The 20680-nt window shown below is 33.0% G+C and overlaps 2 protein-coding genes across 3 annotated transcripts; both read right to left on the reverse strand.

Annotated features, from left to right (window-relative positions):
• Nucleotides 1-3259: 3259 nt before the first annotated feature.
• LOC132310205 (CRIB domain-containing protein RIC7-like) lies at nucleotides 3260-5509 on the reverse strand. Its single transcript, XM_059808411.1, has 4 exons — nucleotides 5452-5509; nucleotides 5059-5159; nucleotides 4749-4839; nucleotides 3260-3825 (listed from the first exon to the last, which is right to left on the reverse strand). Exons 1-4 carry the CDS (start codon nucleotides 5507-5509, stop codon nucleotides 3341-3343), a joined length of 735 nt encoding a protein of 244 aa, XP_059664394.1. The 3' UTR covers nucleotides 3260-3340.
• Nucleotides 5510-7328: 1819 nt separating this feature from the next.
• LOC132306776 (glycolipid transfer protein 1-like) lies at nucleotides 7329-15093 on the reverse strand. Of its 2 annotated transcripts, none has more exons than XM_059804336.1 (7): nucleotides 15010-15093; nucleotides 12420-12549; nucleotides 10174-10229; nucleotides 9398-9528; nucleotides 9076-9211; nucleotides 7761-7892; nucleotides 7329-7588 (listed from the first exon to the last, which is right to left on the reverse strand). In XM_059804336.1, exons 2-7 carry the CDS (start codon nucleotides 12535-12537, stop codon nucleotides 7553-7555), a joined length of 609 nt encoding a protein of 202 aa, XP_059660319.1. In that variant the 5' UTR covers nucleotides 12538-12549; nucleotides 15010-15093; the 3' UTR covers nucleotides 7329-7552. The 2 variants fall into 2 exon arrangements, with proteins under 2 accessions (XP_059660319.1, XP_059660318.1); XM_059804335.1 differs by having other exon boundaries at nucleotides 14897-15073.
• Between the last annotated feature and the right edge of the window lie 5587 nt (nucleotides 15094-20680).

Consider the following 20680-nt stretch of genomic DNA (forward strand, 5'->3'; position numbering starts at 1 on the left):
ATCTATCCCTTTTTCTCTCCCTTCCATCTAATTTTTTTTCTTTCATATCGAACAAAGCATAAATAAAATTCACTCTCATTTCCATCTCTTTTCTTTCTATCTTTGTATGTTTCCTTCTCTTTTCTTTCTATCTTTTGCATGCTTCTTTTTTTACTCCAACTGAATCACAAATTACTCTGTTTCAATTTTCTTTTTTTGCATGCTTCTTTTTTTACTCCAACTAAATCAGGAACACTTACTATTTACAAAAAGCTATTTATCTTATTTGGTGTACAATGGTGAATGAGAATATCATAAATATGCATATACATAATTTTGGCAAACCATTGCTCACGTGCCTTTTACGGTCAAATTTTAGATGAAAGGAAAAATTACTAAAATTTAATAACATTGAGTGTGTAATTTTATCCAGAGAAGAAGCTATTAAAGTTGGAAAAATCTATACTTACCACACAAGAAAACAAAAGTTAAAAGGCTATTGGAGAAAGAATATAACCAGAGTGTAAAATGTTACACATTTTATGATTATAGCCTTTGAGATTCTATTAGGTTATGTCTTGTTTTCCTCTTCTTCATCGTTAATATTGTCTAAATAATTACGGATTCTTTTTCACCTCTATATGTTGCTCTGATTAATCTCTTTTTTTATTTAAGTTGATAGTATTGACAGTGATTTATGTTATAATATATTGAGGGCAATCTAAATACTAGTAGGAGATGAAAGATGGTAGGGAGAGAGGAGAGAAATGGGTGAAAAGGAAACAAAGGGTTATTTTTGTCATTTAATTTATAAAAATATTGAAGTGGAACGCCTTAGTATAATTTTAGAGCGCTAATATGAGCACCCTATTTAAATTATGACATTATTTGTCTGTTTTCAGGATCTTATAATAGTTTCTTTAGTATCAAAGAATTTTTCACAATTATCGTATTGTAGGGTATGTTTGGTTTAATTTTTAGAATATATTTTTTTGTTTTATGAGAAGAGAAAATGTGAAAATTGTATTAAAAATATATTGAACAGTGTTCAATCGAATTCCAATTAGTTTTAAAATAATTTTATATTTATTTCTATATTTTTGTCTAGTTACAAATTCTTGAGAGTATCAAATTCGAACAACCTGGTTTGTCTTGCTCTGAAAACCTCGGCAAATATATTTATAGTTTATATTTTTATGACAAATTTTTACTCTCAATTTTTATAATAAAAAAAATCTGTGTAAGGCCTGTATTAAAACTTAATGCCCCATTTTTTAAAAAATAAAATAAAATAAAATAAAATAATCCTATTAGGTTTCTCTAATGTATTTTTTATTATGCCTATAATTTTTGTTTATTGTATGATATACGTGCTCTTCAATTTATGTGGTCCATCGTAGAAGAATTGATACTTCTACAATTTTTTTTATTGCTAGATAAGTTACTCACCACACACTATTGCACCCATGGAACCTTTAATCATCAACCTTCCATTGGAAAAGGGAAGAGATGCCATTTGAATTAGTGAAATACTCTTTTCTTATTCTTAAGAGTTAACTTTTAAACATTCCATTCCTAAAAAAAATCTTAGAAAATCAATTATTATATCAATATATCAACAACTAAAATCATCATCACACAACTGCAATCCAACGTAAATGCCTCGATACTCCAGTGGTTAGTGCTTCCGGTGAATTTTGTGATTGTCAGCTTTCGATTCTTTGCACCTTCTAACCCTTCTTTGCTTTGTTAAAAAAAATAATAATAATAATAAATAAATAAATAAAAACTGCAATCCAACATCTGCAAACTCCTTAAACATCTTCCATATTCTATGAATGGAAATGCTAGCTGAAGTCCCCATTTCCTACTCAAGGCATCGGCCACAACGTTGGTCACCTCAAGTTCAAGTCCCTCTATGAGAAGAGGTACTCGAGGCTCTTGTGATCGGAGAAAATCTCAAACTTCTCCCCATACAAGTAATATCTCCACTCCTTCAATGCAAAGATCATTGCTGCGAGTTCTTTTTAAGAGAAATTGTTAGAACTGCCACGCAACCAAATGTGTAACCCTTGCGTTAGGCCTCACCTTATATCGTGGTTGGCAGTCGTGGTATCGATCGTGGTGTAACTAATTCGAACAAATATCGGTATAAACTGATTGAACCGGTCGGTTCATGAAGGTATATAACGATATCAAACTCTTAAAATGAGTTACGAATCACCCGATAGGGCGAATCATACCTTATATATATGTGAGCCTGCCGCCTAGTCTTACTGTTTTTACTACCCCCAAGGTGTGTAAGAGCCAACCTTCGAATTAGAATATATCAACTGAATTGTCTAGCCATTTGTGTGCAAAACCAGAAAGCATTAGTGAGTAATACTGAAGGTAAATGCAAAGACTAAACTTGGTGAGCTCAAATAGTTCAAAAATTTATAATGTGATTAGACAAGAGTTATTATTATTATTATTATTATTACTTTGTGTGGATGATAGACCTAGCTCTTAGATCACTTCATAATTCATCTCCGGACACATGTAGTCTCGTCCACATGCACCGTGCAAGTATCGAAAAAACTAGCTCGCACAATACATAATAACAAAATAAAATTCATTTAAACAATTCCAAATAAATTGAGCTAATATTTTGTTATATATTTTGTCAAGATCTCGTTCTTTTGTTGATGAGTCGAGTGTAATTTCACCACTGAACATCCCTAAAACATGCAGATCACAAGAATCACACAACTCACTCCATGATTTGGAAATGCCAATTAGGTCATTGCAGCTAGGCTGTGTCAAGAACTGGAATCAAATCCACACACACCAATCTACTTAAAATCCACAGATGTTAAGAAAATGAATGAATGTCTCTGTAATCCACACATGGTCCTCCTCCATTCATTCATATATATATATATACATGCCTGGAATGAATATATAGGGCTTCAGGGTCATAACCATCAGCACTAAAAGTCTAAAACCATTTCTTATATGAAAATGATATGCATTTCGAAAGTCGGATCAAGTCAATTATTTTGTATGAGTGGGGACTGACATTTATAACGTCAATCTCTACTCACATAAAATAAATCCGAGTTGTCTGACTGTCATGATGATATTAGTGGTTAAACTTTCATGATGTCAACCCCACTCATATAAAAGTAGTCGGAGTTATCCGATTGTCAGACTCCAAATCATTACTCTTTCTTTCCTATATGTATGCATGCCACTAAGTCAACAGAAACTGCAAAGAGAAATGTTTCTTCCATATAGTTCCATGTGTGTGTATATATATAATGGATGTATTATACAAGATTGCATGAAATAAAACTAAAGCATTTTTTTTGGGTTCTTTTTAGGATATCCCATAGCGTCCTTTCTCATCCTCCTGTACAAGAGGTTTCAAATTCTGAGGTTGACATAGCTCTCCTCCTGTCCCTCCTGCTCCAGGATCCGAAAATGGAGATGTATATGTACTACTAGAAGCTGCAGCTGCTTTTGATCTAGATGTTCTTATTGAGCCACTGCTGGATTCCTTAGCCTTCTTTCGCCGCGTTGACTTCTTAGGGATGTCTGGCAGCAGGGTCCGGGGTGACCCTGGTTCGGAGCCAGGGTCCTGGACCCCTACCCCACTTGGTTTACTACTCTCATTCGACTCCTTTGAGTTGCTTTTAGAGTGGCGTCGCAGCCTGCTGGACGACTTTTGTTTGGTGGATGGCTCGCGGGATGGGGAGTCTGCTGCTAAATAGCCATCTGTTGAGTGGCGCCGCGATGATATTGGTAAATCTGGCGAGTCTATGACCGGTGAATTTTGAGGTCTCATACTTCTCCGGCTTGAATCTACCAAAAAAAAGACAGTAGGGTTCAAAAATAGTGTTTAAATAGAGTTTAGAGTTGGTAATAGTGTCCAATGCATCAAGTTTTGCCATATGCATTCTCATATTTTGATAATATCATTTAGATGAGTATCAAAGATCTATAATGCGAGTGGTCAAAGGGTCGAGTGGTTAAAGGGTCTAAAGGAGCTAGTAGTAAACTCGGACATCTTGAGTTCAACTTTCACAAAGCACAAAAACACTCAGGTTTAAGTGATATGTGTGATTTACGGATTATTTATATTCTAAATTTACCTTACAGCTATAAGTCCAAAGAACCGGTGGTTGGAAGGGTTTCTATTTTCATATATATATAATGCGTTATATGATTACACAAATATGCAAATTGAGGGGTATAAACTGATGCAATTAGGCATTCAATTTTCTTGAGAAATGCTTGGTGCTAGTAAATAATTTATAATGTGAACCTACACCGGTGATCTAGTGGTTAAAGGAATTAAATGGGCTAGCCTTACACTCGGCCGTTCTAAGTTTGACTTTCTCAATGCACGAAAACACTCGAGTTTAAATGGTATGTGTGATTTGCGAATTACACATATTCCAATTTATCTTACAGTCATAAGTCCAAAGGGTCGGTGGTTAAAAGGATTCTGATGTATAACTGATACCATTAGGCATTCAATTTTCTTGAGAAATGCTTGGTACTACAAATGATTAATGAAAGCTAAGAAAGTCTTCACAATTTTTGTGCTAAGAAACATTTTTGAGGGGGGTAAATTTTTATTTTTTATTTTTTTTTTATGTACTAATTTGAAGCAAGAACATGTTACCCTTAAACATGTCATAAAATGCATCACAACACCGGTTTCAGGTGTTTTTGTTTTCCATGATTTTGGAAGCAATGCGAGAAAATGAGAAGCACCAAACCTCCAGAAACCCATTTGACTTCAGGATTCTCCTTCGATTCTGAATTGATATTTAACGGTGCTGATTGAGACGATCCCGGAAACTCCTTCATCTGCACAAATTAAAATTTCACTAACATAAGGCTTGTGTTTCTGATTCAAATGCAAGAAATTGAATACATTGGTACATTTACAAAGTATTTTGGGAGGCACAATGAAACCTAATAGTGGAAACCTAAGCTCATTGAACATCAAAGCAAGAAAATGTTCAATATGATCAAAATCAATTTCCAAAAAAATAAAAATAGTAATAATTAAATAATTAAGATTACCCAGCTTGGTGAATCTACAGATGGCCCATCCCATCCTATATGAGCAACATGCTTTACATCAGTTGGATACCCAATCTGCATTTCTGGTTCTTTTTCATTTTCTGCAGCAAAATTACCAAATCTCTTAGAACATATGTTTCAAGAAAATCGAATTCACGAATTAATTTTTTTTTTTGGGAGTTAAAGCAAACACACACACAATACGTCTCTAGTGGGGCTGGAACTTTCAATCTCTTTTGAGAAGGAGAGAGATGATACCATCTAGACTAGAGGCCGACTAATTGAGAATGGAATTCACAATTCCTTCATATTGTACCATAAAACAAGGGAATGTATATATATATATATATATATATATATATATATATATATATATAGGAGAGAATTACATACCAAATATTTGAGAAATGTATCTTAGGCCTTTTATAAGGCCCTTCATCTTTGTGCCCATTCTTGTCTAATAATGTATATGTATATTGAATTATTGATTCTATGAGCTATAGATCTATCCTTAGTAGCCTTTGGCTAGCAAAAAAATGCTGGCTTTTGACCTTCAGATCTGAAACAAAGAAAACAAAACGAGAATCAAACAGTTTCTATATGAATTAAAAAAAAAAATGAAACCATTTTTGTTTTAAAGTGAGCTTGAAAAAAAATCAAACCTTTTGAAGACAACTCAATGCAACACCATGAAATTAGTGGTTCATGCAACATCATATGTGTGTGTATATATATCTATTTGGCTTAATGTGTCCCAACTTTGAGTTCTCTGAGAATCTGAAGGTGAAAAGAAAAATCAAAGGGAAATGGAGAAATGGTATATAAATCTGTTTGGTTTTTAGTTTGACTTTTCTATTGGCTGATGATGAGAGAAGAAAACAAAAAGCAAATGCTGTTTAAAGCAAACATTTCGTTGATTTGATGGCAATGCATGGTTTATTGTTAATACCTATTAACCAAAACCATAAGTGGATCGAAAATTCAGGTGTGAGAATATATTTAGTACTTTAAACATATAAAAAATGCTATTTTTAGGGTGGTCATAACGAGTCTTCCTCAAATTCAGCTGTTCATTGAGAAAAAGAGGAAAATCTAGAAAAGGTACTGAAGGAAAAGCCCTAGAAGTGGCTCAAAAACTTGATTCTCTGAATGGAGAGGCTGCCAATCTAACATTCAGACGAAGTTGATAAATTTTGTTATCCTCAGGTGGTGGTATCTCTTTTTTCTTCTTTATTTTCTCTATTAGTCTCGTAATATTGACATGATGTTTGAGAGTTAAGATCCAAAGTCACCAAAATATATAGATTATCCTCGAGTGATTTTTTTTTTCTTTACCAGTCTTGAAATTCTGACATGAGGCTTGAGAGTGAAAACCCAAAGCCACCAAACCCGAAGTATACCGGTTATTCTCGGGTGATTTTGTTGCTTCTATCTTGAGATCATCATTGGTCAAGGCCAGTGAAATTGAACTTAGTTGTGAACATTTGGAAGGTCAATTGCTTGTTTTGATGATATCTTGAGTTTGTGATATGTACAAAGGCACAGAAAATCCCAAAAAAATGAAGCCACAAAAAGTCCCTTCATCATGTTCATCGTTATCATTTTTACCTTTATCCTGTACAAAGAATGGTTGCCCTGAAGTACGTTCTCTCTCTCTCAAATAGACCCACCGAATTTCTCCCTAATCCTTTAATTATTAATCTTTTATAATTATTCCTAACATCCATCTTTAACACGAACATGAATGCATTGTTCGTGTTTCTTTTTTAACGCCCAACATTCCGCTCTATATAAAATAGCCGTCTAGTGATCCCGGATCAAGTTTGTGGATGTTAGAATGCCATCACCCAAAGTTCAACCTGCCAATGTAAGGTGTTTGGGATTGATGAATTTGGATTGCCCGCCTTGGTTAATCTCAGGAGATTCAGGAAGCAGTATCAACCTGAAAAATAGATTTTGCTTTTGACTTCTAGAGATGACATGAAAGCTGTTATAACACACAGGTAAAAATGCTGACATTATTATACCAAAGGTGCAATCAGAACCTTACATCGCAAAACCACTTAAAATTCATATCAAGCCATTAAAATTATTTGACAGTTTGAACGAAATGGAGAACCGAAGACTCAGTCTTTGGCTCCATTTTTCGTTCAAACTCTTTGGCGCTAATAGCATTACTCTAGGATTATATATCATGCCCTAACCAACAACAACAGTAGCACTTCTCGTGAATTCAATTTGGGTTCATAAATATTTCAAGACACTATTCATTCGTAAATCATTAGACTACACCATTATTATTTCTTAACATATCGCCGCATGTAGACCAGTCCTCTATGTTGTTACAGTATGCCATGTAACAGTGCTCTTTTCAGTTCCTGTTTTAGCTACACAATGATATATGTGGTTCCGATTATATCAAGTCAAGAAATACAGTTCAAAGGGAATAAAACACACACACACACACACACAATATTATGTCTTCAGTAGCCCATTACGAAGCTTTCAGATCGTCCATTCCAACACTAGCCTGCAAAACAAAAGCACATATTTTAAATAATTATCGAACACTATTCTTCATGAAATCAAATAACTGAACAACATGCCCAACATACAGTGATCATACACTACATTCAAAATTCAACCAAAACTAGAAAGTGTAAACTATATGACATAGACTTCCTATGCGTGAGAGATCTTACCAAGAACTTGTGATTCTCTTCAAGAAGCGGAGAGAAGGTTGAGCAGAAATTTTCAATATCAAGGTTAATGTCACCTGTGCCCTTTATGACTTCCATGAACTTCTCTCTATTGGGAGCAAGCTTCATGGCAAACTGTAATATAAATTCAGCATAAATGAAGGCGCAGATGAAAGAAAAAAAAACACACACACACACAAGAACTTACAACCTCTATTTAACAGAAAATTAGTTACAAGGGGTCTTCATGCTAAATGCTAAATTTTCGAGCATTGAGGCTTCTTTTTTATGTCAACATAGTTTAATGAAAAATCTAAACCATTCACCAGGATGCTAGTTGGGTTGATGACAAGGTAAAAGGCATGTGAGGAAAGGTTCTTTAATGATGAGAAAAAAGCATAGAACCAGAAAACAACTGAGAGAGGAGAGTTGAGAAGATATAATACCGATTGCAGTAATTTGAGTTCAAATAGGTAAAAAACAGTTTCAAATATAAATCCTCAGCTATGTAACAAAGCCATTTCTAAATTCTGTCTTTTATCTTGCCGTGTTTAACATCAACGCCCATTCTAGGAAAACTAGATTTGTCAAACAAAAGGAAATCCCCAAAGTTGTTTCCTCCTAGGTTTATAAGAACTTGCCATTGTTGTGGGAAAGGATCGCATAAAATAATAAAAAAGAAAACGAGATCCCTGAAGTTGTCTCCTCCAAGGTTTATTAGAAATTGCCATCGTTGTGGGAAGAAAAATCGCATTAAGTCTCATCATGTGTGGATGGTAGAGATCTCATTGAAAAAAGAACTATCAGCCATTTTAGGAAAGAAGAGGTCCTACAACATAAGACTAGAGAATTATAACCTGAGACCAAGCAGTCTGTTAGAGTACTCGTGATGATCAATAGTTTGGCACTAGTAATTATTTGAATATGTGGGGGCATTAATAAAGGTTAATACAGAAAGGAAAAGTTAAACCACATATCTATAATCTATATGTACCCCATCTCCTGCTGTAACTTGCAAGTTATTACGGGTTAAAGATCCAACAATAAATAGAAGCTGTCCAAGTTTCTACATGGACAAAAATTACAATGATCGAATAATTTTGGCTCGTGCAGATTTGGTGACTGCGGATTCATGCTTCGAGTATGAGACTAAATAGGAAGACACAATACAACATTACACGTATGGAAAGTTCAACATAAAAGAGTATGATGGTGTGTTTCTCCACAATGACTAAAGAAGCAGGATCACAAACAGTGTGTTCTCCACATATCAATATATCATCAGCTACTAAATTATATTGCGGGTATAAATGTTTACCGAAAAACTTGAACTGGCAAGCCAGCCATGCCATTTCTTTAGTGTCTTGCTGTAGGAATCAGTGCAAGCTTGTGACATTGTCCAGTCTGCATGGTCCAATAAGTTGCGGAACAATGCTACCAAGAAATCCATAGCCCTGAAGAAGTAATCCACGAAATATCTTAAGACTTAAGTTGATGAAGGCAATCTCAATTCTGACAAAGAAAATAAACTCATGCATGAACTCAACAAAGCCACAGGGAGAGTGGAATAAACATATAACAGAAAAATCAACACATGCAAAACAGTAGACATAAAATACATGCTGTAAATTCTTGCTCACCTTGTTAACCAAAGAAGACCATTGGTGCAACTGGATGAAGCTTTTGCTGTCTTAGCTTCAACCTCTGCACGCACCATACTATACAGGTGATTGAATTCTGATGGGTTGGACAAATACTTGTTCTCCAATCTCTAGAAGTATATAAATGTGCACATATCAATCACTTCAAATATATATATAAATATATATATATATATATATATATATATATATACATATTTAACAAGTATCAATCACTTCAAATATTTACTGAAAGCCAACATAAAAATGCAATATTAACAAACCCTAAAATGAAAGGAGGTCTTAGTAGTTAGTATCGACCAGAAATTTTCTTCAATGATCCAGTTAGACAAATATTTAAATTTGCAAGTTGGTTTGAATTCAGTTTTGTGGGTCGAAAGAAACCCATCTATGATTTTGTCATGGACAAAATTCTGTTAGGAACCTATGTTTTCAAGGGGTCTTGGTGAATCTGAGCAGGACAATGTTTTCAAGTGATCTTGGTGAATCTGAGCAGGATAGACCATTTCCCAGCTCCAACAAAAAAAAAGAAAGAAAAACAATTAAAAGGACAGAGTAACGAGGAAGAAAACCGGTCCTAGCAGACAATATTTGACTTTCTATTCAAAGCCAAGATATCTTAATCAAGTCATTCTTATATACTTAAAGCAATGAACGGTGTACGTAATTTCATAACAAACTAAGTTCACATTCTCAGGAAATCAAATATATTACTACAGAGATGTTTGAAACACATGGAAAAAAGAATGTCTTACCGTTATATTACCGCCAATGTCAGATTTTACAAGTGCCATGGCAGCTCCAAATTTGTCTGATATCATATATAAAATTAAAAGAGCTGATTTACTACCAACTTCGGGACAATTTTTTTACTTTAAATCAAAGAACAGAAAGAAAAGATGACCAATAATACATATTTTCAATGACAGTCATTGAAAACATAACACAATTGAACTTGAAAAAATAATGTCAAGACCTGAATAAGAAACTTTGGGACAAGCAGACAAAATAAATAAAAAAGACAAATCTCTTTCTCCAAAGTTGCAACAAGGAAACTTCAGAAACACTAGCTACATGCAAACAAAGGCAAAAGACCCAACCAGTGGCCATTATCCCAGCTGGTATAACTTCTCCTCCCACAAAGGGGAGGTGAGGGGTTTGAGTCCCATAGTGGGCATTTGTTGAGGTGTGAGAGAGTATTTGCCTAACCAAGAAAAAAAAAAGAAAAAAGACCCAAGGCAACTTCTGAAACACTATACGCAAACAAAGACACAAAACCCACCCACATAATTCAGGAAAAAAAAAAAAAAAAAGACCCACCCACATACAACATAAACATTATAAGCATATACAAGATTCAAAATTAGCCGTGACATAATAACGACCAACAGCCCTTGTTAGAAAGAACTGATTTTCAGAATTGAATCATAAAGTGCAGTTCAGAGTAAGAAATGATATTAAAACTGATTAGAAATTATATTAACATTGATTAAAGCATAAACTGGATTGTGCAATCAGGCAGAATTTGGCAATCTCTGCATAACTCTACCCCTCTTTCATGTCAGATTCAAGCACCAAAAGGCCACAATAGAGGGATTACAATTAAAGAAATGGGGTGTCAAACATTAAGTGAAAGTTCACACATACTGGATGTGGACAGGGGGATAAAAGTATTCAAAGCTATGTCCATAAGGAAGAATAAAATTCTGCTTGGAGCACCTCGAGACCTGGTCAAAGGTCAAAAGAATTTCATTTAAGCAAATGAAAAGGTAAATGCTGGACATAAGCTCAACAGAGAACACGAACTTAAGTATGTGCAAAACACTGTAAGAAGATTTGCAAAGCAGAAATATGGGCAATTGGGATGATTCCAAGTGTCTACATATTACTGATATTCTCATGAGAGTAACGTATATCCAGAATTGAAATAAAAAAGTCCAAATTTTTTGTTTCTTTCCATTTGTCAAGGATCAAACTTTCCATCTCAATCAATCTTGAATGCTTAATTAGATTTGAAAAGAGTTGAAAGGAATTGATGTTTAAAACCAATTATCATAAGCATGGTTAAATGATATATTGGCATATTTATTATCTTTGGTCAACCGACTTTTTTGCCGATAATACTTATAAGTATGTGTGACCTCAGACGTGCTGAAATTAACATATAACAGTCTGTACTCAGTTGCACTAAAGACTTGAGACAGACCTAGCTTTTGCCTTTATTTTACACAAAGTGGCTGCTCTAAAACTCCAAGTCCTTGTCTTCAACACCTCACGTAGGTGTGATCAATATTGTGTACTGCCCTTAAAAAAAAATGTATTTAGAATATTTAACCATAACATAATTGATGTATCAAGCAACATCAGATAAATTTCACCCAATATACCATATATAAATTAATTTAAGAGTAGCCAATGCACTTCCTGGCACCAATATCTACAAATATGCTTATAAGAATATAATCTCATTTAATTAAACTGTCTCTTGCACTATTTTTTGGGTAGGGCATTAATTAAGTTGACATCAGTTGCAACTTGCCAGATCAGACTAATAAAATTAACTTAGAATCAGGATTGTGACCCCCTCATTGAGATTATAAACTTGGTGAACCAAACTAATAGTAGTGGATATTTATGGAACACTATGACAAGGCAGGAAAAATGTCAATCACCTATAAAGATCATAACTCATGCCTCACAATTCATATATAATAGTATCATAAAACTTAACAACCCAAGACGACTTGTAGAAACTACTAATCATAATGTCATATTGTCGAAACTAAAAAATACACACACACACACATATTTATAATTTGAAGGAAGCATTAATGAGAAACCGTACAAAGAAAAAGATTAAAAAAAAAATAATAATAATAAAAAAAAAAAATGTAAACACAATGAAAGAGCTATGAAGCAAAGTGGAACTGTAATTTATATGTAAAAGATGGGGATGCCTAAAACTAATTCATTCCCCAGATTAAAAGTCAATATTTCATACCTATAACAGGTAATATCTGCTTACAGACATCCAAGAAAGGCTTGGCAAGCATTTCTCCTTCTTCAGATTTGACGTGCTTCATTCCTTCCAAAGCAGGAGTGAACACTGTCCCTTCCATTCTTACTCTTTGCTGCATTAAAATTTGATATGATACCAAATATTAAAAATGGATAGATATGTGCAAAAAAACCAAATGCACAAAAAGTTTGTTTGCACATTGTTTAATCATTCAGTATTGAATATCAACTATTGTAGAAATTAAACAGCTTATGGTGATATTTAATGATTAGTGACGCATAAATGAAAATTTGACAATAACAAGATAATGGATGGCACCATATTGAGTATGGTCAATCGGTAATGTAATCATCACTGAAATTTTCATGTTTATCTTGACAAACAGTTGACTGCAGCTCCATAATAGAAAAAGAATCCCATGTCCCAGCATATATATCATACACAGTGACATATCACAGTATAATAAATGATTACATCAACACAAAGTCCATTGTCAGGGAATTATAGAATCAATAAATGATAATCGCATAAACTACTACACAATATTATTCCAATAAAAACACTCCCATAGCTACATGAGCATGACAATAGATTCTATAATGATCAGCAATGAAAGAAAGTAAAACGCACAGCACAATTAAACACTGAAGAGGTGGATATTATGCAGGTGAAAACACCTAATATGGAAACAGGGTATTATAGAACACAATCTCAAATGTGTTGGACTATTGAAAATTGTTTATCATTATATAACTAAGCACCCTGTTCATGCTTACTGTACTAATGCACATCACAACTCTGCTACACTTTGATCGGCAAGAATTAGATATCACACTGCTTAATAATCTTCTGAGTGGTTGTGTGGAAATGTAGGAGAAGAAAAAGAAAATATATCTTGAGTCTCGTAATTCACATTATCTGATCCTTTTATCTCAGTCTAAAATAAGTACCGAATTCAGTTAAGTTGATTTTTTTTTTTTTTTTTTTTTTTTTAAATTTCAGTGAAACCAAAACAAAAGATTTCCCAAAACTTTTTTTTTTTTTTTTCATTATTTTTTTCCCTGTTTTCGATTTTCGCGGAAGACAAACAAAAAAGGAAGTGAAGTGGAATAGTGTATCAGTACTGCAATTTTTTTTTGATAAGTAGTACAACAATTGTTCACATAGTATCAACCTAATCACAGAATTCAACAAAATGCTTAACTATAATAATTCGGAAGCTAAATCCAAGCAAAATCGCATAACTAATTAAATTACACTAAAACTACCGCGAGATCTATGTATTGATCTGTAGAAGATCAATTTCCAAAAACTAGCACCCTATGCTTGTTTAGTGTAACAATGCACATCACGACTCTGCTACACTTTGATCCACAAGAGTTACAGATGACACTGCTTAATAATCTTCCTTGTGGTTGTGTGGAATGTAGGAGAAGCAAAAGAAAATAATATATCTTGAGTCTCAAAATTACAATTATCTTGAACCTTTTAACTCGATCTAAAACAAGTAGTCAAGTACCCAATTCGTTGAATTTTTTTTCAATTTCAGTAAACCAAGAGAGGAATAAGAAAAGAATCGCCAAAACCTTTTCTTTTTCTTCTTCGATTTTCTTGGAAGACAAACAGAATAATTCACATTATTTGGATCATTTTAACTCATTCTAAAACAAGTACTGAACTCAGTTGAGTAGAATTTTTTAAACCAAAAGATGATTAACAAAAGAATCGCCGAAACCTTTTATTTTTCTTCTTTTTTTTCGTCTTCGATTTTCTTGGAAGACAAACAGAAAAGGAAGTGAAGCAGAACGGTGGATCACTACTACAATTGTTCACACAGTATTAATCTAATTGCAAAATTAAACTAAATGCTTAACCATAATCTTTGGAAGCTGAATCCAATAACTAATTAATAAACCTTTTATTTTTATTTTTCTTTTTTTTCCGTCTTCGATTTTCTCGGAAGACAAATAGAAAAGGAAGTGAAGCGGAACAGTGGATCACTAATACAATTGTTCACACAGTATCAATCTAATCGAAAAATTAAACTAAATGCTTAACCATAATCATTCGGAAGCTAAATCCAAGCAGAATTGCGGCACTAATTAATAAACCTTTTCTTTTTCTTCTTCTTTTTCTTTTCTTTTTCCTGTCTTAGATTTTCTTGGAAGCCAAACAGAAAAGGAAGTGAGGGGAGCACTACTACAATTGTTCACACAATATCAATCTAATCAGATAATTAAAATAAATGCTTAACTGTAAAGTCTATAATCATTCGGAAGCAAAATCCAAGCAAAATTGCAGAGCTAATCAATTAAACTAAAAACAACGGCAAGATCGGTGTAGAGATCTGTAGAAGAAGATCGATTACCAAAAACTATCTATCTCAGACAGTACGATAGAAGTTAAAAGTCAAGTGGAAGTATACTGAAAGAAGAAATGCAAGGTAGATCTAAACATACCTGTGTGTGTATATATATATATGTATAGCAGTTGTATATGTGTGTGTGAGTGTGTGTAATGGAGAGAGAAGAGAAGAAAGAGGAACAGAGATGGTAGATCGGAAATGGAGAACCTTTCCGCGTACACTCTGCTGATTGTTGCGTTCAGAAGGGAGCTGATTGAAATAGACGATAGTGTGATCTGATTCTCTCTGTTTCGCGAATATGAAATAAATGGAAATTTGGGGGCGACAAAAACGTCGTCGTATAATGATTGCGTGGCAAGTGATTATTACTTTACTCTTTATATTGTGATTTATTTATTTATTTGCACTTTGCAGCGATTGATTAAAATTAAATCCTCACAACATATATATAAATAAAATTTACAACTAGGACATTAGGCGGTATTGGGAAAACCGTCGTTGTGATGATTTCAACGTCATGTTTAATCAATCGCATTTTGCGAATTTGCGATATATCACTCTAAAATGGAACATCATGCTTACACGGCATAAAGAAAAAGACTCGAAATAAACTAAATTTTTAATATTTTTACGAAATAGAGATTTGAGATAAATCTAAAAAGAAGATCGACCCGTTAGTATTTTCATGTAAAAGTGTAAATCTGTATAAAGTGATGAAGAAAATAATAATAGTTCCATTACTATTTTCACGAAAAAGTGTAAATATGTATAAAGTGAACCTCTGAAACAAGTGTATACTGGTAGAGATGGAAAAGTTAACTTGTAGAGTTATTTTTTTTATAAGAATTATTTATTATTTGATAAAGTCAAAGCCTTATAGTTTCAAAAAAAATTGAAATTGATCAAAATATTGACCTAAAATTAGAAAAATACTATTTATTTGTCATAAGATACCACTTTTGGACAATAAATATCATTTTTATGCACGCATGTATCATTTTTTGTTATCATGTATCATTTTTGTTTTTGGTAACACAAAAAAATGTGCCTAAAAGTGGTACCTTTAGGCAAATAAATAATATTTTTCTATATCAACAGTCAGCATTTTGGTCAACTTTATTTTTTAAAAATTATGAGATTTTGACTTCATTTATTAATAATCCCTATTTCATACTTAGAGAAAGAGCGGGAGAACAAAGCATGGGGCCTTATTTTAAGTAATTTTACAAAGTAATAAAATTTTGAGTTAATTTTAGTGACACTCTTCGAATTTAGTCAAATGTTCCATTGAACTAACTTTTGAAAATTACCGTCACTTAGGTTCAATTTTATTTTTTCGTCATTAACACAGTAAAAAATGTGCAAAAAGACATTTTTACCCATAATTTTTTAATCATATTTATTTCAAAATATCAAGGAACTAAAATAACCATTTTACCCTCATTTAATCAAATGAATCAATGCAAAAACAAGTATCAGACAATGAATCAATCCATTTTGCACAAATTCATAAGCTTCCCAACCCAATTTAATCACCTGGGCATGGTACATAAAAACCAAGGCCGTGGTGGTGGTTATGGTGGAAGGGACGCCGATGAAAGAAGAGTTCATGGTTGTGGTTGATAAAAATGGGTTTTCTAAATCTAGGTTCCGTTTCACGGTTACATGTTCAAATCTATCGTTGATACTCACAACTTAGGGTTATATATATATATATATATATTTAGGTCTTATATATATGTTGTATAATATATACGTATATAATCACAATTCTTAGGAGGCGATGTTGTCTTCTTCTCTCTGTCATGGACGCTGCCTCTCACCCTGTTGTAGTCATAGACAACAACACCTGGTTTTTGTAATAATTTGTATTGTTGCGACTGCCTAGCTGGTTAGCCTCATTCATTTTCCTTTGACTTTGGTTGCTGTATTTCTAAGAGCTAATGGAGATGAAAAGCGATCTATAAATACACACACACTTGGTGAGAGAAGAATATATATAATCAGTGATAGGAGGAGAGGAGAGAGGGATTCAATTTTTGGGCATTTTGGTGTTCTACGGGGGTAATTAAGTAATTTTATACGTGAAATAATCTTTTTGCACATACCATAAAGTAAAAGGGTAATAATGTCATTTTACATATAAAGTTTGCTATAACATCACTTAAAAATAACGTTTAGGGTGTGAATAAAAAACGGATCAAACATTTATGATATGAGTGATAATAATTTTTGAAAGTTATTTCAATGTAATATTTAGCCAAACCTGAAGGAGTGTAACTGAAATTAATCTTAAATTTTTAATTCAAACTTGCACCAAATGTTGTAATTTAGTGGTACTTTCTTACCTTTCAAAGTAGAAAACGGGCGGAGTCAGGATTTGAAAATGCCCCGCTAAAGAAAAAGAATTTATTGGAAAAAAAAAAATTTCAAACAGAAAAGATGAAAATACCAAAAATAATACCACATCATGTCAAATAGGCCCTAGATCTTCTTCAATCTTTTAGTTCTAATTTGTTTGTAGGCTTATTTTCTGGACTGAGCCATATATCATTTATGTTTTATTATGGATTAAGCAGTTTGGGCTGGGCTGGGCTGAGCCATAGCTAATAGAAAATAATAATACTAATTTTTATTTTTTGAATCTGGGCTATAGCCCAGGTTAGTCCACATGGAGTTCCGTCCCTTAGCCCTGATAGAAGATCAAGGCTCAAGTCCCCATATGGTCGAAAGATGGGTGTGTGAGTTTCTTGTCAAAAAAAACACCGTGCACCAATAACATTTTTTATTCAAACATTAAGCAGTAGATAATAGAAAAAACCTTATTCATTTAAGCTCAAGTTAACATTTCCCCTCTATTTCCTTGTAATCACTTAGGCCTTGTCTGGCGCTTTATATATCCTTGTAATCACTTAACAAAGATAATTTCAAGATATAAGGCTTTCTTATTAAAGCAGGTAGTTCAAAAGCCCGTTCTTCCACCAAATATTTTGCTTTTTCCTGGATACTCAAGTTCAAATTGATACCCATGGATTCGTTGTTTGCTGACTGGCTTCTTAAAATTCACCTCAGAATTATACATATTGAGAGTATACATTTGAAGATGAAGGACAAAGCCTTGTAGAGTTCGAGCTCTGAAGAACTGAAGAAGAAAGGCTATTTCCGTCTTTTTATTTAGAATATGAGTTATGCAGAGATATGTATATAGATAAAATGGATGTCCAATATTATTACTAAGCAGTAATTATGAAATTCAAAACTTGCACCAATAGCATTGATATTCAAACATTAAACAGCTAATCAGACAACAACCATTAATATAAGGTTGGAGTAGAAAAACTTTTTGCTCAATTCTTTAAATATCAAGTTAACAATTTCATTCTATTTCCTCATAATCACTTAAGCGTCGTTTGGCGTTGTTGTCGGTTTTGAAAAAAACATAAAACTTGCCGTGTTGCTTTGTTGTCAAGAAAAATTGAAGACACATTTGGTGATGTACAAATGACGTAAAGTAAATTTTTAAAAAATAAAGCAAAACACGTTAGTGTTGTAATTAACTATTTTTTACTTAATATGGTGTGCTTACAAATTTTTTTTTGCTCTCTTAATATGTATTTAATATTAATTGTAGAAAAAAAAAAAAAAATTGAACTACAGAGAGAATATGTCTTGGAATCTTGAGAGGAATGCAAGTCCTTGCGTATAGAAAGGAAATAAGTCTATGCATATATAAAATATAAATATATCTTTACATATAGAAAGGAAATAAAGTATTAGAACACAAATTATCAACATATCATAAATCAAACAACTTGTCAAGTTAGAATATTACATAAAAAAGGCCCATTACTTGTCCCAGACATAACAAAAAAATATCACATACATTACTCACTTGCCATTTTTCGAAAGAGATGGAAAAGAAAGCCTGAAAAAACCGATAGAACATAGAAGTTAAAAAAATGTATGAAAAAAATGTACATCTGTATAAAGTAAAAGAAGTGTATATCGAAAGAAAATAAAGCTTAAAAAAACCGAGAGAATTTTCTTATTCATGGAGAGTAAGAGTGTTAATGCAACGAAAGAGATCGAGGTGTGAAAAAGAAAAGCTATGTATAATCAAATATCTGAATCTATTCATCTAATTCGTTAGACCAGATGGATGTCATTTCATAGGGCCATTACATTTAACTCATCATTACACGTTTTAGGTGACCTAGCACGATGCTAGGTGGTGATTCCATTCCTTAGGCCCTTTGTACATTTTGTCACATTAAAGGGTCTTATTTTCTCGATATTACCCTCGTTTATACTACTTACATAAACATTCTCCTTGCGAGCGTGTTGTAGGGGTTCGGGCTCGGCTTGTTTACTAAGCGAGCCTAAAAATTGAGCTCGAGCTCGGCTCGTTTACTTAACGAGCGAGTCCGAACCGAGCCCTTAGCAAGCCGAGCCTGAGCTATTCATGAACAGCTCGGCTCATTTGCAACCCTAGCGACACTAATGAGTTTTGCTGCAAACCGATTTTAATAAATAGCGTCCCAAGAAAGACTTATGGTCAATAATAAATAAGGATTGAGTTTCTTTTATGTATAGTGTTTATCTCAATAATTGTCAAAACTGTGAATAATAAATAAAAAATTCTAATATTATTTTGCTTTATTCTAACCTTTATGAAAGCGAGAATCAAAGCATCTGATTTTAAGGAATTAGAATTGAAAGGAAAGAATCAAGATTTCGATAGCAATCAAGATAAAAAGAAAGGAACAAAAATGAGTGGAATGAATAGAGGAGAGGAAAGAATCAGTGCACAAGATTTAAAAAAAAAACGGAGTACAAGGATCACGATTATAGCAAGCAGCTGAGTAGAGGAAAATCTCTCATAAAACGATGTATATTTCTGTATTGCTTTAGTTTCTTTTCTCTTAATCTATATATATCACCTTAAAGTTTTCAGTATGATCTAAAATTCCGTGCACTTAGTTGAGATTTCAATATCCAATACCTTGAATTTTACACGCTCTCTGAATTTTTAGTTCCTTCCACATTTCTAACACAGTTCGGCTCCGACGCAAAATATTTTTTTTAAAATTTTTATTTTTATTTTAAGTAAAATATTTTCTGTTATTTTTATTTTTCAATGTTTGGCAAATGTCTAAGTGGAAATTGAGGTCAAGTCCATCGGGTAAGACATGTAAAATAGCTTGCTTAATAAGTTATTTTTGTTAAATTTTAATATTTTTTACTTCGTAAATATTTTTCACAATCAAATACCACAAAAACACAAAAAAATATTTTTCGCTCAAACAAATGGGACCTTGACGTAAGCTCACCCTATTAAATTTTAAAAAGTGTTAAAATGTGTCTCCGACAAAAGTCATAAATTCTCTTTGATAGTCTTGAGATTTAGAAATTCATTAAATTATTGTCATAGCTCTTTATATATATATATGTGTATATATATATATATATATATTCACAAATCTCGAAAATGTTTTCGATTCAGTGATTAATAACATGAATTCAGGGACTTTTGTCATGAAAGAGATCTTTTAATAGCCCCATTCACTCGATAAAACATTTGGCCAAATTGCACTAAAGCCATTGTAGTTTTAAAAAGTTGCAACCCAATTGAAAGGGTCTCCTTTACCTTCCTCAATTGCTTGCACCAAGTTGAATTACTTTTTTATAAATATAGCATGTTATTCTATTTCCATGTTTGCCATTTTAGGGTGTTTTCTCTGGGACAATATTGGAATTGAAACATCCAGTTGGGGAAGATAGGGATGACGGGATTATGTTAATTTTACCTTCGGTCACCCTCTGGGCATTGTTTGACAAAAACAAATTGCATATCAAGATAACTCTATTTTACCAGAGA

This window comes from Cornus florida, unplaced genomic scaffold (genome assembly GCF_030987335.1).
Source record: "Cornus florida cultivar Cherokee Brave unplaced genomic scaffold, ASM3098733v1 CherokeeBrave_3.0.0_Hap2_Chr05, whole genome shotgun sequence".
Lineage (NCBI taxonomy): Eukaryota > Viridiplantae > Streptophyta > Magnoliopsida > Cornales > Cornaceae > Cornus > Cornus florida.

Coding starts and splice junctions, on each gene's coding strand:
- LOC132310205 (XM_059808411.1), bottom strand. CDS start 5,509: ATGGGCACAAAGATGAAGGGCCTTATAAAAGGCCTAAGATACATTTCT. Junction 5,160..5,451: donor ATACATTTCTCAAATATTTG/GTATGTAATTCT, acceptor ATTTTGCTGCAG/AAAATGAAAAAGAACCAGAA. Junction 4,840..5,058: donor CTGTAGATTCACCAAGCTGG/GTAATCTTAATT, acceptor TAATTTGTGCAG/ATGAAGGAGTTTCCGGGATC.
- LOC132306776 (XM_059804336.1), bottom strand. CDS start 12,537: ATGGAAGGGACAGTGTTCACTCCTGCTTTGGAAGGAATGAAGCACGTC. Junction 10,230..12,419: donor GCAGATATTACCTGTTATAG/GTATGAAATATT, acceptor ATATGATATCAG/ACAAATTTGGAGCTGCCATG. Junction 9,529..10,173: donor ACATTGGCGGTAATATAACG/GTAAGACATTCT, acceptor ATATACTTCTAG/AGATTGGAGAACAAGTATTT.